This window comes from Humulus lupulus, chromosome 5, assembly GCF_963169125.1.
Source record: "Humulus lupulus chromosome 5, drHumLupu1.1, whole genome shotgun sequence".
NCBI classification, from domain to species: domain Eukaryota; kingdom Viridiplantae; phylum Streptophyta; class Magnoliopsida; order Rosales; family Cannabaceae; genus Humulus; species Humulus lupulus.
Genome location: NC_084797.1, coordinates 235942678 through 235961241, shown reverse-complemented (window position 1 = coordinate 235961241; position 18564 = coordinate 235942678). Strand labels below are relative to the sequence as shown.

At 31.5% G+C, this 18564-nt stretch overlaps 1 protein-coding gene and 1 long non-coding RNA gene across 2 annotated transcripts; both read right to left on the bottom strand.

The window, feature by feature from the left end:
* Positions 1-3868: 3868 nt before the first annotated feature.
* Positions 3869-5423, bottom strand: LOC133778446 (uncharacterized). The gene is made up of 2 exons (XR_009869106.1): positions 5181-5423; positions 3869-4741 (listed from the first exon to the last, which is right to left on the bottom strand). It is a non-coding gene; the product is annotated as an uncharacterized LOC133778446 (long non-coding RNA).
* An 11-nt stretch (positions 5424-5434) lies between these two features.
* On the bottom strand, positions 5435-15662 carry LOC133778445 (disease resistance protein RPV1-like). Its single transcript, XM_062218380.1, has 5 exons — positions 15033-15662; positions 8233-9346; positions 7846-8145; positions 6139-7182; positions 5435-5997 (listed from the first exon to the last, which is right to left on the bottom strand). The coding sequence occupies exons 1-5, from the start codon at positions 15527-15529 to the stop codon at positions 5449-5451; spliced, it is 3504 nt and encodes a 1167-aa protein (XP_062074364.1). The 5' UTR covers positions 15530-15662; the 3' UTR covers positions 5435-5448.
* Positions 15663-18564: the final 2902 nt, after the last annotated feature.

Genomic DNA, 18564 nt, shown 5'->3' with positions numbered 1-18564 from the left:
CCTTAGGGACGTCACAGAAGCCTCCCGAAAACATGACAATAACACACCATTTACGCTTCTTAAACTTTCAAATGATGTTGCACCTTTAATATGATTTAATAATAGACGTAAATAATATCTTTCTCCTTCAGTTGCATTAACAGTAACAATTCTTCCTATAACATTACCTTTCTTTCTCGGTAACCATATTTTGTCTATACTACTCCAAACAAAATATTCAGGAAATTGTTTATATAAGAGAGTGGTTGCCTTTTCATTTATTTTATTCATATGAAAATATTCTATTAACATAGATCTTGAAATGAAATCATTGTTGATTATTTTTTTAAATTATCTGATTTCTTAAATGTTATAAGTTGTTTATCTTGTAAATGTAATTGCAATGTAATCACATGAGGATAAATTTCATTTAACAAGAAACTGTAAATTCTCCAAGTTGCCTCAGCTGGAGATATCCATCTAGCTAATTGAATTTTTTTTATTTCATCTATATTATTTGTGCTCTCTTCTACACTTATATGAATTGAAACTTGATCATGTCCTTTATATATATATATATATATATATATTTGACAACTTTAATAGTTGAACATATCTCGACATTCATATAACAGTCAAATTTAGCTAGTAAATAAGGATTATAAGGTACAACCCATTGATTATTTAAATAATGACCTCTTACCTTTACTATTTCATTATTGTTTCTCCTTCTATATTTGGGATATTCATTATTTCCAATATATGTTTTAGAAGAATATGGTTTAGGATAATGGTTTTTGCATAAACCATTTTTCATGCAAATATTTTGTGGATTCAAATCACCGCAAAGGCCATGCATCATATGCTTCACAACAACTGAGCGTAAATAACTATGTTTATTTGAGTCAGGTAATTTAGCAGTAACAAATCTATCAAAACTCTCTCGACTAATAATCTTTGAATCATGTTTCAATATAATTAAAAAATGAGCTTGGGGAAGACCTCTTTTTTGAAATTCAATAACATATACATATCCTACAACATTACCAAATATTTTCTTTTTAAGTATCCCGTCTTTTAACTCTTCCAATTTAGCTTTAAATATACGAGAAATTAAATCAGGTCTATTTTGGATATTTTCATATGATTGTAATTCCTGCTTAATTTTGTACCAACTTGGATTACATGTAACAGTTAAAAAAATATCGGGTTTCCCAAATTGTTGTACTAAAGTCATTACATGCATATATCTTTTACGCATATCTCTAGGACTACCAATAAATGTAGCAGGTAAAACAATTCTTTTTCCTATTTTTGATCCTCTATTTTCTCCAGCTGTAACGCTATCAATAATCCCTTGGTATAAATCAGCATGAATTTCATCTTGTTTATTTCTAATATAATCTAATTTTTGTGTTTCAAGTTTGACATATATATCAACAATATGCTGTTGAAGAAGACGACCAGAATATAACAAAATAGATTTATTAATACATCTAATTTGTAATTTATAACAATAATATTGGCGACATGACACTATGTTTTTCTTTTTCTTCTTTGCCACTGGAAGAAAAATGTAAGTTGAAAATTAGACAACAATACTTAGGGAAAATTAAAGTAAAAAATATAATTACTGCAAACATACTTTTAGTTTCTTTTTCTAATAGCTCATTTGCAGAATTCACATTTTCTATATTAAGTAAATGTTGATGATTATGAAAATTTTGAAGATTGACAGTTAGTAGTTTTCAATATACCTTGATACCAACCTATGTCTCCGTAAGGAAATAGTAAAGGATATTGCAAGAGATCATAACAACCAAAATAATATTGAATTCTATGACTAAATCCAGAATGTGAATAAACAATTATATCACGATTTTTATGTTCTTCTGTAATTTCATGATCTAACCAGATTGCTGCAACTTGAGAAACTGAAGGACGATTATATATTGTCTGATCTAATTGAGGGTCAGAATTAATACAAATCTTGTAATTTTCTAAATTTGTTATATTTCTCAGATTCCGAAAAAATAAACAATATGGATTAACTTTTAAAATGTCTATTAATAATTGTATAATATTAGCAGTAAGTTTTGAAGATTTATATAATCGATTTTCAATTTCGTGTTCTGCGTCATAGAAATAGAGATATAAATTAGATGGTTTATCATGTAATGAGGAACAATTATTTATGTAATGATAAACTTGTCCTTGAACTCGAAATGTATAAATACCTTTTCATTTTTGCATAAATATTTATCATATTTAGCACCAAAGGATGTGAAAGCAAAATTATTGTTATATGTTCTAATATATTTTTGAAATTCAAGAGCATCAGGTGTTGTGGAAGTATATAAAGCATATAATTGTTCAGGGATATCATTTTTTGGTAAACATATTTCTCCATTTGAGCAACAAAAATTTTGAAATTCATGGGAAAAAAGTTTCGCATTACAATATTTACATGTTGTTGGAGGTTTTAACTTATCAGGTACTTCAGTAATATAAATTAGCTGATCAGTTAAATTTAAACACTTTCTGCATCTCATACGTGCTGGAAAAAAATATAATACAAAGTTATTATGCACACATACAAATTAATAGTATGAGTCATATACAAGTAGAAAAAAGAACTATTATTATTATTATTATTATTTTGAGAGGACAAATAATTCTTAAATGTACCGAAATTCATACTACTTTTCAGTATTCTGTGTTCAGGTTCTCTAGAACTTTCACTTAGAAGATTAAATTTTCTATTTACTTACATAGATTGTTATAAACCAACATACATGTATAAATATCAAGGGTAGCATGGCTTACCAATTTCAAAAATCATAGGAGTATGATCATCATCTTTGGTACTATGTTGACGTACCTCCCTTTGAGCTACAACTTTACAGTAAAAAATAAAATAGAAAATTGCAGTGAATTAATATTGATGTATTACGTTGATTATGTAAATTTGCCAGGAATAATTCACTGGGTTTTCTTGCCTGATGATTTTGTGTGTGGTAATTCTTTGTCGGTTAAAATCTGCATTCTTCTTCATGCACTGTATATTCTCCATTTTCTCCTCATTTCTTCTTTCTCAATTTCATTCATAGTTTCTTTTCTTTTATTGTATAATTCACGCTAATGTTTTCTTCGGTTGCTTATTTTATTGGTGATATTATTTTCTGGGGTTGAATTTGTAAATGTCATGATATAACTGCTGGTGGAATGTGAATTTCACCGTACTTCATAAAGAAATCTTTATTAATAACTTACTAACTGAAAAAAAACAAATAAAATAAAATTTTTGTATATATAATGGACTAAACAAAAATGACTATATTCTACCTGATAAATACATTTATATATATTATTATTATAAGAAAATAAAGGAAGTGAATGACTTTGTGCGGAAGGCTATTATTAGGAAAGAGGAAGACTTAATTTTGTTTTTTGTTTTTTTTTTTGTTGATATTTTCCCTAGACAGAGTAAAACCATATTTAGAAGAAACTATATCTAATAATATACAGAGACGGTGGAATAGTGAACATATAAGGAGAAAGCAAAATAATAAATAAAAAAATAACACTTTTATATAGAATATATATAATGGACAAAACAAAAAGATGAAACGTATAATAGTGAACAAAAAAGAAAAAAGCAATATAATAAATAAAAGAATTACACTTTTTGAGACGACTACATTTGTTTGTATATATAACGGTCCCAAAAAAGGATCGGCAACAACTAAGAATGGGTGACTCACTAAAAAAAAAATTATATATATATATTGTATAGATATATAGTAGAGATATGCATACTATCAAATGATAAAAAAACTAAGCTAGACAAGTGATTAGTAATATAACTATGCAATTGCAATATAAAATATGTATGTCCAAAATATCAAAAGTATTTTATAGATACATAAAATAACTCTCAACTCACACGACACCATTGTTTTAGGTGGAAGACTACAATTTGAGTGTTATCTTGTTGATTATTAGTTTTTAAAATATTCAAAGTATTATATAAGAGTTTGAATACTACAATGTCTAATCTGAAAAATAAGATGGTAATGAAAAAGCTATGCCTTCATTAAAATTCAGTTGAAGCCATAAGAACTTAAGAGCAGCATCATCTCTTACATCTACTAGCTCGTTTTTCCCGTATTAGAGGGTTGACGATAATTCATAGCATGTAGAAACACTATCAGAGTGTATTTCATCTTTCTCAAGATAGATACCAATGAATAAGTAGACAACAAAAAGCAGAGAAAGAAAATATGTTATGGTTTATTGGTATCTATCTTGAGAAAGATGAAAAAGCAGATAAAATTAGTGCTCTTGTTTTGGTCCTCTTCTGCTTCTCTTTTCAGATCTCCAATGAGTGAATCAGCTTCACAAACAAAGCTTTAAGTTTTACATCTTCAAGATATAGCTACAATATTAAGTTTTTTATGAGCCAATTTGAGTGGTTCACCCAAACATTTTTAACAGGCATTACAAAGCAGATAAAGTCAAAAGCTCACTTTAAAACCCACATATTGAAATCAATGGAACAACAATTGCTCTCCACACTAAAAAAAAAGGACGTCCCTCTCCCCTGACCAATGCAAACCAAAACTGTTTACAAGCAACCAAACACATGAAAAATTGACTCATTCTTCAAACAGCTCACCTCTCCATCCATCTTTATTGAGACAAACTTTAGCAATTAGCAGGGCAGCCAGAACTTACAAATTATCCAAACAAAGAATTTCACCTGAGGTAAAAGCAATGTTCCAATGGTTATTCTTAAACAAAATGTAAATGCATAGTAGACACAATCAAATTTGCAATTTGTATTATCTTTATAAATACATACATAAATTTTCAACTGGCCTCGCCTAACTCTGTAAACTTGAGGAGCACAATATTTGAAGAACAGAAGAAAACTATAACAATTTCTATTTAGGTACCTAGGAATATTATCTGCATATTTTAAGTGCAATCAGAAATCCATTTTGACTCCCTAAAATGATAATTATCACAAAATGTAAGCTTAAAAGTAACTACATCAAAAGTTGGCATGGCTTGGTTGCAGACCAAACAAATTGATCGCAACTTCATGTTCTTAAATTAAGGATTTTGTATTGCATCCATATTTCCTTAAAAAAATGGAAAAAGAAAAAGTGATATGAGATTGTGAATAATAACTTTACCATTAATATGGGAGGGAAACAATAAGCAACCATTTGAAAAAACTTTTAGATCCCTCATTGTTAGTTTCAGTAGAGTCCATAGTCCCACTTTGGCTTGGTTTGATATCTTCTTCAAGATCTTTTGCAGCAGAGGAGGGTGGTATTTCACTTCCAGTTGGTACCAGATCTTTTGCAGCAGAGACACTGTTAAGAGTTACAAGGCATCAACTTGGTTCAGACCAGTTTAAGCTAAGAAAATGACCTTCTTCTTGTAGAGTCATCATCATCATCATCTTATTCTTCTTCTTTTACATTTATCATCATCATCATCATCATCATCATCCAGGAGACCAAATTCCCGAGCTTCTTCGAGATACAACAAGCGGAAACCACATGTTTTCACTTGACACGACTGAATAGGTGTTACTTTATCTACACCTACTGGACAAATTGAAAATGAGACTCCAGTAATGTTATCAGCTTCTTCTATGTCTTTACAAGCATAAAAGCTGTCGGACTCATACAACATGAATACATGATCCGAACTAAGAAGGCATTCCTTCTCATCAACACATCTATGAACTATCTTCTTAAATATGCTGTATTTGTGACATTCACCTGACTTGGTTGTCACTTGAAACTGAATTAGGAATCTCAAACCTTCAGAAGAATAATAGTACTCCTCAAATTCAGCAACAAAGCTTAGAGCAAAACCCAAGAAATTGGAATTGAGCCAATTCGAAGGAAGTGGGACAACCTCAGAACAATCTGCAATATAGTTGAACCAAACTGGAATTTCGTTGCCTGGATAGCAAATACAAACACATCTATCAGGGTCCTGCACGAGACACAGAAATCATGATTGTTGGATCCGTTAGGTGAATGAAAAATAAGTCCACAATTTTGGGAAAAATAGACAAGTTTAAGGATTGTCCATATGAACAACCAATGAATTTATCACTAGGAGAAAGATACTTACCCTTAATTTTAGGCTTGCGTTTTGAAGAATCCTGAGCTGCCCATATGCTAATATGATGTTGCGTGTGTTGTGGTCCAACTTTAGGCAATTAAAAAATGAGATGATATGAGTCATTAAAAAGGAGTGACGAACATTAAGTTTTGTGAGTTCAATCCTCGAAGGCGATAGTCTCTCCAATGATGTGCAACCTTGTGCATTTAGAACATTTAGACGTAATGGAAGCTCAGACAACGGCAGAAACTGGAGATTTTCACACCTTCCCAACCCCAGCATCTCGAGATTAGGTAGATTTTTAACTGATGTAGGTAGCTCTTTGATTGCTGTTCCAGATAAATTAAGGTAAACTAATTTCTCCATAGGCTCTAAAATGTCAGGGAAGTGGTCAATTTTAGAGCAACCACTTAGATCAAGAGAGTGAAGACCCTTTAACTTGTAAATGTGGGTTGGCAGACTCTGAAGCCTTTTGCAATTTTTTAAATAAATGCTTCTGAGAAAAGGAAGAGATTCAATAGATGTGGGCAGTTGATCTATTGATGTTCCACACAACTTTAAAGTATCTATAGTCTTTGGAAGATCTGGTAAATTTTCAAGAGATGAGCAGCCAGATAGAAAAAGGCGGGTCAAGTATTGCCACTGGGAAATGCTTGCTGGAAGACTCTTAAGGCCTTGGCAGTCCTCAAGTCTAATTACTTGGAGTTGGTCTAAGGAGCCAATAGATGAAGGCAATTCTTCTATAGAAGTCTCACGTAAATCTAATTCAGCCATATTTCCCTTTATTTCTGGAATATTTTTAAGATTCTGACAACCGTTAAGTTCAAGAATTTCAATAGACGGCCTTAAGTTGGGAGCACTTGTCTGCTTCACACAATAATTCATATACAAATGAATAAGCTTTTCAAGATTTTGAAAATGTGATGTAACAGGGAGCAAATTTATGCAATTATCTAGAACTATCCGTTGAAGATTAGGAGCTTGAGACAGATCTGGAATACAGGTCAGGTTCTTGGAGTCACTGAGATCCATAATCTTCAGGTTCGGTAGATGCTGTATTATAAAATAAAATAGCTGAACTACATGCAGACATTTGAAAGAGAAAAAAAAACTACAAACACCCAAAATACATTTTGAGAAATCAAATTAGAATAATTTTTAATTTACTTTTAAAAGAATTTTTTATTATTATTTTTTTACATTATAATTATCCAAACAAAAAATTTATATTATTTTGAGATTTCATTAAGACTATAAGATTTTTATTTTATTAAAAACTCTGAATTCATAGTTTTCAAAAATTAATTCCCAAATTTTTAATGTATTTTTTGCAAAAATGTTAAAATTTAAAATAAAAACTATATTTTTCATTTTTTGTTTATTACTATATTTATAATATTTTGCAAACAAAGTATGATTAAAGAAACCTAAAATTAAATAAATAAAATAAGAAAATTAAAACAAATATAGTTTTGAATTTTATTTATTTAAATTTTAAGTTTTGTTAATGAGTAATATAGAATATTTATATAAACAAATTAAATATATTAATGTATTTTTTGATAGAATTTTTGAAAAATAAACTTTGACTAAAATTTGACACATATCATAATTTTGACTATCTAATGTATTAAACAGTTATTAAGAGTATTTAGTAATGTGCTTAAACTAACTGGATCAAAATAATAATTTTTCTTTATTAAAACACATATGTACCTGGATTCCATCCCAAAGTTGCTCAACTTGACTCTTTGGCATTCTAAGTTGAACAAGCTTTATAGGATCGAAACTTAATGGAAAAGTTTTGAGTGGACATCCTTCCCAGGAAAGAAGCCTAAGTGCGTCCGGAAGAGATTGAAGACCTTGAGGGAAACATAATTTAGTATTGTTGATTCTGTTAGAACTATGAATTTTGAGCAATCTGAGATTGTTTGCCTCCAGGAACACATTGGGACTCAAATTGAATGTTTTAATCTTAGAGATGTCCAAGAATATTCCTTCAACCTCAGCTGACACCTAAAAGTCAAGAAGAACAAACTAATGAGCATATACACATAAAAGTTGCATTTCAAATGAAAAACTTGCTCAATTTTTTATTTTTACTTTATTGTTTTTGAAGACATGATAAACATCTTCAGGTTTCCACAATCTACTACGCTTTCCAGGCTTGTTAATGGATTGTTGGTTAACAATTTCCCAACACATTTCTTGTACCGAATCATGCATCCAAAGTGAATCCCAGTCCATGTGTTTCTCAATAGCTATGAGAGACTTATCAACCAGATTATCTATTCTCATGCCAACAAAAGAATCACTGCCTTTTAGTATTCTTTCTACATTACTTCTTTCACCTCCTTTAAAAAAACACGCAATATCAAGAAAGACATCTTTTTCTTTTTTTGGTAGACCATCGTAACTAATCTTTAGCACATTGTGAATTTTTTCATTGGGAGAATCTTTTAAGTCATCCAGTACACTTTCCCATCTCCCTTTGTTATTATCACGAAATAGGGAACCCATCAATACTTGAAGAACTAGTGGAATGCCTCCTGCATACTCTACTGCCCTTCTTGATAGTTCTGTAAACTCTCCTATTGGAATGTTTCTTGTTGAAGCAATCTTTTGAAAATGTTGGAAAGCTTCATCAAAACTTAATTCCTCAACTTTGTATATCTCATGATCAACTCGATTCTTAAGCAATTGCACATCTCTCGTTGTTACGATGATTCTACTCCCCAACTCAAACCATTTACCATCTCCAGCCAAAAATTCTAATTGCTCTGGATCATTAGCATCATCAAGAACTATGAGAACCTTCTTGGAGTGGAGTCTATTTTTGTCAAAAGAGGACATCATTTTTGTATTATTAGTTTCTTCATCCAATAATTCCCAGAAAAGCTTATTCTGTAGATCATACTTATTTCGTCCATTGTCCCATTTTTCTCTGACATTTGAAAGAAAGCAACAACCTTCAAAGTGATGAGAAATCTTGTCAAACACAGCCCGAGCAAGGGTTGTCTTGCCTATACCCCCCATCCCCCAAAGGCCCACTACTATCACCCGATCACTGGATGAGTTTGGGCACAACATTGATTCAACTTGGTTCATGCGTCTTTGTATTCCAGCTAGCTCCTTCAAAGAAGCACTTGAAGAAGACATTGACCTCAATCTCTTGATAATATCTTCAACAATTATTTTCATCCATTGGGGTTCAGACCTAACACATATGAACAATGTTAGACATAGACAAGGATGAGACAATGCAAAGGCCAGCTAATTATAATTATTTTAATAAATTATTATTTATACTGTACTTTCATACTCAAAACTCTAATATTTTCTCTTGCTTTTACCAATCTTAGTTTAACCACAAAAATAGCTAGCTAGCAACACCTTCATGGATATGCATTATTAATCTTCTATATACATTTAGTATAACTTTCCAAGGAAGTGATTTCGAATCTAGAGCATTAGAACTTTTGATCAATAAGTTTCAACTTCCCACATTGCGATATTGTAAATTCCTCCAAAATGAACCCTTTCCTAATGTGATTAATTATGTGGAGATCTTTCCTAAAAATCCTAACTAACCCAACTGTATTAGCTGTCAACTAATCTTGGCAGCCTATATATATGTGTGTTATTGTCTTTCATTTTAAGAAGGAGCATGAAAAAGAGAGTGTGAAAGAAAGAGGAGAGAAGTTGTATTGAGAGAAAGAGAGAATACAGAGAAAGAGAATTTGAGCTTGTGTATTGTGAGGACTGAGAGAGAAACACAACTGTTAGAAAGTGTTTGAGATTAGAACCTTAGAGAGAGAAAGGTTCTTGGGAGTCCTGAAGTGCTTGTTCTCAACTGTAATTGTATTCAGAGATATTGATGATGATGATAGTGGATCAAACAGGATGTAGGCCAGATTGATCTGGTTCGAACCTGTATAAAAATTCTGGATGTTCTTCCTTTATTTTTCTGCATTTAACTTTTGATTACTAGCATTTCCTTATAACTAATCTGATATATTAGTTATTTCAATTGTTTATGTCATTGCTGATTAAATTCTTAGAGTCTTGATCACAGAAAACATAAGAGTTTTCCTACAAAATCAGAGCCAGGTTTCACGATCAAGAGGAGAGATCAAGATTCAAAGCTTCCGCATAAAGAATTGTTCAAGAACAGAATCAAGAAAGTATGTCAACAATGGCAAAGTTTGAACTGGAGAAATTCGATGGCACCAATGATTTTGCCTTATGGAGAGAGAGTTTAAAAGGTATCTTAGTGCATCAAAAGGTGGCTAAAGTGCTCGGAGATCAAAAGCTTTTGGCAGAGAAGAAACCAGAAGAAATCGCTGAAATGGAGGAGATGGCTTATTACACGATCATCATGTATCTTTCCAATGGAGTAAGAAGGAAATTAACTTCAGAAAAGACTGCAAAGGGTCTTTGGGACAAGCTGGAACAATTGTACCTGAAGCCATCCATTTCGAACAAAATAAATCTTCTTGAAAGATTATATGGTTTTAGAATGAACTCCTCTATCTCTTTAGATGAAAATATTGATAAATTTAATGAGATTATTGTTGGTTTGGCTAATATTGAACATAAGGTAGATGAAGAAAGTCAAGCAATTATCTTGCTCAGATCATTACCAATTGCCTATCAAGAAGTCAAAGCAGCAATAAAGTATGGCAGAGATGTGATTGCTTTAGAGGATGTTCTTGGAGCTTTAAAGTCGAAGGAGTTCGAGTTACAACTTGAGAAGGAAACCAGGAAAGATGAGGCTTACTTTGTTCGAGGAAGAAATCTAAAGAGAGGCTCATCCAGAGGAAATCAATCACACCATTCAAGGTCGAAGTCAAGAGGGAAAGACTCAAGACAGTGTTATCACTGTGGGAAAACTGGACATATTAGGAGATTTTGCAATCTGTTAAGAAATCAACAAGGGTCCAGATCAAACCAGGACCAGAGAAGACCAATCTACAATCAATTTCATAATGAAAACAAACACCAGCAAGGAATGAAGTCTCATAATGATTCTGCAGCTGTGGCAGAAACCAAAGATGACTGCTCATCAGGAGGAGAACTTTTCTCAATATCTGAGAAATCAGAGATCAAAGAGTGGATCCTTGATTCAGGATGCACTTACCATATGTGTCCTAACTTAGATTCATTTTTTGATTATAAAGAAGCTGATGGTGGTAGAGTACTAATGGGAAATGATGTTTCTTGCAGGGTAATTGGTCTAGGAAAGGTGGCAATTCGACAGTTCAATGGAGAGGTGAAAGTTCTCAACAATGTGAGACACATACCCGAATTGAGAAGGAATTTGATATCCTTGGGAGCTCTTGAAGAAGAAGGATATGGCTACAAGTCTTTGAATGGGAACCTAAAGATCACAAAAGGATCTTTACTGGTCATGAAAGGAAAGAGAGTCAATGGACTGTATGTACTAGAAGGAGAAACTGTAGCCATTGCTGAAACATCTGTAGTTAAGACTCAGGAAACTGAGATGCATCTGTGGCACCAACGAATGGGGCATATTAGTGAGCAGGGGCTGAGAGAGCTTCACAAGCAAGGGAGCATAGACAAGTTGAAGACTTGTGCATTACCTTTCTGTGAAGCATGTGTATTTGGAAAGCAACACAAGATTAAATTCACAACTGCTACACACAATACAAAGAAGGTTTTGGAGTATGTTCATGCGGATTTGTGGGGGCCAAGTAGAGTTCCGACTCATTCTGGTAAGTTTTATTTCTTATCCATTATAGATGATTTTAGTAGATGTGTTTGGACATATTTGCTTAAGACTAAAGATGAGTGTCTAGAGAAGTATAAAATTTGGAAAAACCAAGTAGAAAATCAAACAAATCTTAAACTTAAGACACTTAGAACCGACAATGGATTAGAATTTATAAATAATGAGTTTGATGATCTATGTAATGAGTATGGAATCACAAGGCACAGAACTGTAGTTAGAACCCCACAACAGAATGGAGTGGCTGAACGCATGAATAGGACCTTATTGAATAAAGTGAGATGTTTGCTTATTAGTTCTGGTCTAGGGAAGTCATATTGGGGAGAGGCTTTAGCAACTGCTAGTTATCTTATAAATAGAAGCCCAAATCGTGTTATACAACTTAAGACCCCATATGAAATGTGGTATGGCAAGCCTCCTAGTCTTAAACACTTGAGAGTTTTTGGTTGTGAAGCATATGCACACCAAACAGAGGACAAACTAGATGCTAGATCCATTAAGGGAATTTTTCTTGGATACCCTTTAGGTACAAAAGGATATAGAATTTGTTTGAATCAAAATGGTAGACCTAAGGTCATAATTTCAAGAAATGTAGTGTTTGATGAATATGATTTTCCTCACTTGAAAGTCGAGAAAGGTTGTGATGTTTATGGTGCAGGTGCATTGAAAAAGAATGATGACTTGACTGAGTTTGAGATAAAACTGAAAGGATATGAACCAGAAAATGAGCAAAGCAACGCACCAGGTGAAGATTATACTGAAGATCAATCAGAACAGTCCACAGATTTAACAGGATATCAGCTAGCAAGGGATCGTGTGAGAAGAGAAATTCACCCACCTGCAAGATATGCTGAGGCAGACCTGATAGCCTATGCTTTGGCTATAGTTCAAACAGGTGACATACCAGAACCATTAAGCATAGAAGAAGCTGCTTCAGGAAAATACAAGAAGGAGTGGAATCAAGCTATAAAAGAAGAGATGGACTCTCTGAACAGAAATGACACATGGGAATTGGTGGAAAAACCAGATAACAAGAAGGTGATAGCTTGCAAGTGGATTTTTAAAGTAAAGGAAGGAGTAACACATGAAGAATCAGTGAGATTTAAGGTCAGGTTAGTGGCTAAAGGCTTTACTCAGGTGGAAGAAATTGATTACACTGATGTGTTCTCACCTGCAGTAAAGTATAAAACCATAAGACTGATGTTATCTATGGCTACTCAACAAGATCTGGAGGTAGAGCAGCTAGATGTAAAAACAGCATTTCTAAATGGTTATTTGGAAGAAGAGGTCTACATGCATCAACCACCTGGATTTCAGGTGGAACAAGAGGGAAAGAAGCTTGTATGCAAACTGAAAAGATCCTTGTATGGCCTTAAACAATCTCCACGGCAATGGAACAAGAGATTCAACAATTATGTCCAGGAAATTGGTTTCACAAGATCAAATTTTGATCACTGCTTGTACTATAAGCATCTTGAGGAATCAACAAGAGTATATTTATTGCTATATGTAGATGATATGCTCATCATGGGCAAATACAAAACAGTGATAAAGGGAATCAAAGACAAGCTTAAAGAGGAATTTGAAATGAAAGAGCTCGGGCATGTTAAAAAGATACTTGGGATAGAAGTGACAAGAAACAGAAAAGATGGGATTCTGAATCTTAAACAAGCAAGTTATATTCAGAGGGTACTTCAGAGATTCAACATGCAGGATTCAAAGAGTGTTTCAGTACCTCTAGGAGGACAATTTGTACTTTCAAAAGATCAAAGTCCAAAGACTATCGAGGAGACAAAGGAAATGGCAAAAGTCCCTTATGCTATGGCTCTAGGATGTTTAATGTACATCATGGTCAGCACTAGACCAGACATAGCACATGCTCTAAGCATTCTTAGCAGGTTTATGTCCAACCCCGGATTAGAGCATTGGAATGCTCTTAAGTGTGGTTACTTAGATATCTAAAGGGAACTACTGAGATACAGACAGATGGATCAGAAAGTTACACTTGAAAGTTTTGTAGATGCAGACTATGCAGCAAGTAAGGATACAAGGAGGTCAACTACTTCATATGTATTCACAACAAATGGAGATTGCATATGTTGGAAGTCCCAACTACAGTCAGTGGTGTCACTATCAACAACTGAAGCTGAGTTCATGGCCACCACCGAAGCATTCAAAGAGGCAATATGGTTACAAGGAATCTTAAAGGAGCTGAAACTTCTCAAAGGCAAAGCTACTTCTCAAAGGCAAAGCTACTGTGTACTCAGATAGTCAATCATCGATTCATCTATGCAAGAATCCGGTTTACCATGAGAAAACCAAGCACATCGATATTAGACTATTTTGGATTAGAGAGAAGATTGAAGAGGAAGTAGTTGAGCTGGAAAAGGTGAAGACAGAAGAAAATCCTGCTGACATTGGTACTAAGGTGTTATCTGTAGGCAAATTTAGGCATTGTTTGGATTTGCTTAACCTTAGTAACTAAGCAAGGATTTTATGGTCCACTATTGGAGTCAAAGACAACTTTGCTGAAGCTAGGATTTGAAGAAAAGAGGTGGAATTTGTGGTGATCTTTCCTAAAAATCCTAACTAACCCAACTGTATTAGCTGTCAACTAATCTTGACAGCCTATATATATGTGTGTTATTGTCTTTCATTTTAAGAAGGTGCGTGAAAAAGAGGGTGAAAGAAAGAGGAGAGAAGTTGTATTGAGAGAAAGAGAGAATACAGAGAAAGAGAATTTGAGCTTGTGTATTGTGAGGACTGAGAGAGAAACACAACTGTTAGAAAGTGTTTGAGATTAGAACCTTAGAGAGAGAAAGGTTCTTGGGAGTCCTGAAGTGTTTGTTCTCAACTGTAATTGTATTCAAAAATATTGATGATGATGATGATAGTCGATCAAACAGGATGTAGGCCAGATGGATCTGGTTTGAACCTTTATAAAAATTCTGGGTGTTCTTCCTTTATTTTTCTGCATTTAACTTTTGATTACTAGCATTTCCTTATAACTAATCTGATATATTAGTTATTTCAATTGTTTATGTCATTGCTGATTAAATTCTTAGAGTCTTGATCACAGAAAACATAAGAGTTTTCCTACAAATTAATTAACCCTAATTTTGGATACATATAAGAACATATAATTGAAAGTTACCTGATCTGATGAGTACTCCAACCGGACAAATTGGCGGCTTTTGTCAAAGCATTCCTCCATGCCTGCCCATGAATCTCCAACTTCTCCATCTTCTTATCTTTAAATCGCTCTTCAAGCTCATAAGGCCCCTTTTGATTCCTCACACACGAAGGATCAACGTGGTAAAAAATGGGAACCACTTGCTGCCCATGAATCTCCTTGCACTCCATAATTCTCACAAGCTCGTCCAAACACCACGAGGAGTCGGCATAATTTTCCGAGAAAACGATGACAGAAATCTTGGATTGCTGAATTGCTTGAAGTAGCGCAGGTGAGATTTCGTCTCCTCTCTTGAGAGTGACCTCGTCTAAGTAGGTGTGAACTTTTCTGATGCGCAGAGCCTCAAAAAGATGGGCTGTGAAAGCGTAGCGAGTATCCTCGCCTCTAAAACTGATGAAAACATCATACTCGGTCTTCCGTCTGGTGGGAGAAGAAGATGACGAAGCTCCTACTTCCATGGTTAGAACTTAGACCGATCGATCGATTGATTATGCCTGTTTTTTTTGGTTTGTCTGATCTTGGATGAATAATTCGGCAATTGAGTACTGTGCTCATAAATAAAAAAACAGAAATTTTGGAGAATGGACTGGAGTCAAAGTCTTTCGAGTAAAACAAAACTCACAACTGTTTGATGGGGACGAAATCTGACTCGACTTGGCTTTAGTATGAACATTAATTAGTTTTGGATCCCCTCAATACTGCAGTGAAAAACTTTCAAACTTTTTTTTAAACCAAAAAACAAATTATGATATAGTTAATAGTTGATACATGTAAATAATTACCATTCTAAATAATATTTATAGGTGCAGAAGTGTGGTTAATTATTAGTTTCTTTATATATATATATATGGAAGATTTCTCAATGGTTACTAGTCATAGATGGATACTAATAATTATGATGATGTGGCAACATAGTGATTTAGTATAGCAAGTCAGCAACAGGTAAATATTTTTTTCTACATTAACTTCAAATTTAGATATATTTTTTTGCCGTAATTAATGTTGTTTCCAACGAGAGAAAATAGCTATATTTAAAAATTGATATGCATTTGAAAAATAAAAAATTTACAATATTATATTTTCATAATAAATACATGTTTTTCATCATGTAACCCTTCCAAAAATTTAAAAAAATCAAAATTTATTTTTAGAAATATTAATTAACAACTATAAATATGGATCATTGATCTTAATTTAATGGTTAATATTAAAGTAACCATCCATGAGTAGTAACCAAGAGTGCACTATATCTATTATATATAAAAAGTGTGTAGATAACGGAAATTCTTAGTTTTAACGGTTTTTTATTTTTTTAATGTTAACTTTAACGGAATATTCTTATATCTAACATAATATTATTATATTTAACGGTAATTTGTAAACATCTCTTAAACTTAAATAAAATAAAATAATTAATTAAAAAATTTAAGATAAGATATTTTTTAGATATTTTACAATGATAATTATTTAAAAATAATAAATAATTAAACAAATTAAAATATGATATTTTTTAGATATTTTACAATGATAATTATTTAAAAATAATAAATGATTAAACAAATTAAAATATAATATTTTTTAGAAATTCTACAACGATAATTATTTAAAAATAATAAAAGCATACATTTTATAACTTAAATAAAATTTATTTAAATTTAAACTCACTTATTAGAATAATATCATATTAAATATATAATATAATCTAATGTGAATTAGTAACAAATTGTTTTTTTTTTTTTAAAACTAGCCAGAAACTTAAATTTAAAATACACGTATAATATTTAATATTACATTAAACATATAATATATAATCACTCCCAAATTCAAAAACTATAACAAACATAAACTTAAACAAAAATAAATAAATTATTTAATTAAAATAAAATATTTATTTCAAAATTTATATGACATTGATATAAATTTAATAAAAATAATTAATAAATTCTATAAATAAAACTAAGGATGCATATTACACCACTTGTTTCTAGTGTATATATCCACTTGTATCTAGTGTATATATCTACTATCTACATATATATGGGGTGATGTTCAATATAACAAGAATATTCCCTATCTCCTTTTGTCTTCTTCTGCTATATATGTGAATAAGCTTATGAATTGTCTTTCTTTCTGCTCATTTATTTTTGTCGTTTTGTCCCTATATGTCTATTAATTGCACTTCAAATCAATAAACCGACTTCACTTCATTTTATGTGTTTTTCATTCAATAGTTTTATTTTGTCTTCTTGCGGATAGATAAAAATTGGTGAAAAGTTTCTCTCCATTTTTTTTATTATATTCTTATTATTTTTATTAAGTTAGGTAAATCTACTTTTATTATATCTAACATACAATTATTTTAACAACAACCAGAACATAAATAGATGTCTTTAAAAACTGTGAATATAATAAACATAAAATTAGTTTATTAATTGGTGTATTATATTTTAGATAACCAGTATGTGCATGACAAATGGTTCCCCAATTCTAATATTCTCTTTTCTTTTTATTTTTTCCTCATGAAAATAAACAGTTAAAAAAATTAAATAACCGAACCTTTAAGAAAACTAAAAATGTCAATATAAATCCTAATTAGTAAATAATAGTGTATTTATATAATTTTTTTAGGTAGTAACATTTTCTACTTTTGGTATTTTGAAATATTATAAGCCAATTATATCAATAAATTATTTGTGAAGTTGTAAATAGTTGAATTAAATATTTAGAAAAATATTAGTTTACAACCAACTTATCTTTTCACAAAATATCAACTTATTAAACAAAGAAAAATTGTCATAGAATGAGAGGAGTGACAAAATACATAATAATAATAAAATTTAAATTTAATAAGTAACACGATCAATTCAATTTCTAAGTCTAAAAGAAAAAAAATATTAATTATGAACCATTTGTTTATATTATGATTTACTTTCTTCACCTACAAAAATTTAAAATAAAAATATACTTATTTATTTATTCATTTTTAAATCAATTTTAGTCTTATGATAATCATAAAAGCAAAACGCTGTAAAAAAAAATAATAATATTAATGGGTTGTTCGTGCCTATGACACGAACCATTAACTAGTATATATATATATGCGCGTGGATAAGCTGCTACTCATTTTTTGTTTTTTCATTCTATTTCTACTGTGTATCATGCTTCAAATCAATGAACTGTGCCACTTTTTTTTATCGTTTTGTCCTTATATGTCTATTTGTCCTTATATGTCCTTATATGTCTATTAATTGCACTTCAAATTAATAAACTAACTTCACTTCATTTTATATGTTTTTGATTGAATAGTTTTATTTTGTCTTCTTGCATATAGATAGAAATTGATGAAAAGTTTGTCTCCACTATTTTTTGTATTATATTCTTATTATTTTTATTAAGTTAGATAAGTATGCTTTTATTATGTCTAACATATATTACTATGTGAGAACAATTATTTTAATAAGAACCATAACATAAATAAATACCTTTAAAAATC

Bases quoted from the DNA above. Each gene is read 5' to 3' on its own strand.
- LOC133778445 (XM_062218380.1), bottom strand. From the start codon at position 15,529: ATGGAAGTAGGAGCTTCGTCATCTTCTTCTCCCACCAGACGGAAGACC. The intron at 8,146-8,232 runs GTAAAAATAAAA...CTTGACTTTTAG, and splicing joins ATGTCTTCAAAAACAATAAA to GTGTCAGCTGAGGTTGAAGG. The intron at 5,998-6,138 runs GTAAGTATCTTT...TGTCTCGTGCAG, and splicing joins ACGCAAGCCTAAAATTAAGG to GACCCTGATAGATGTGTTTG.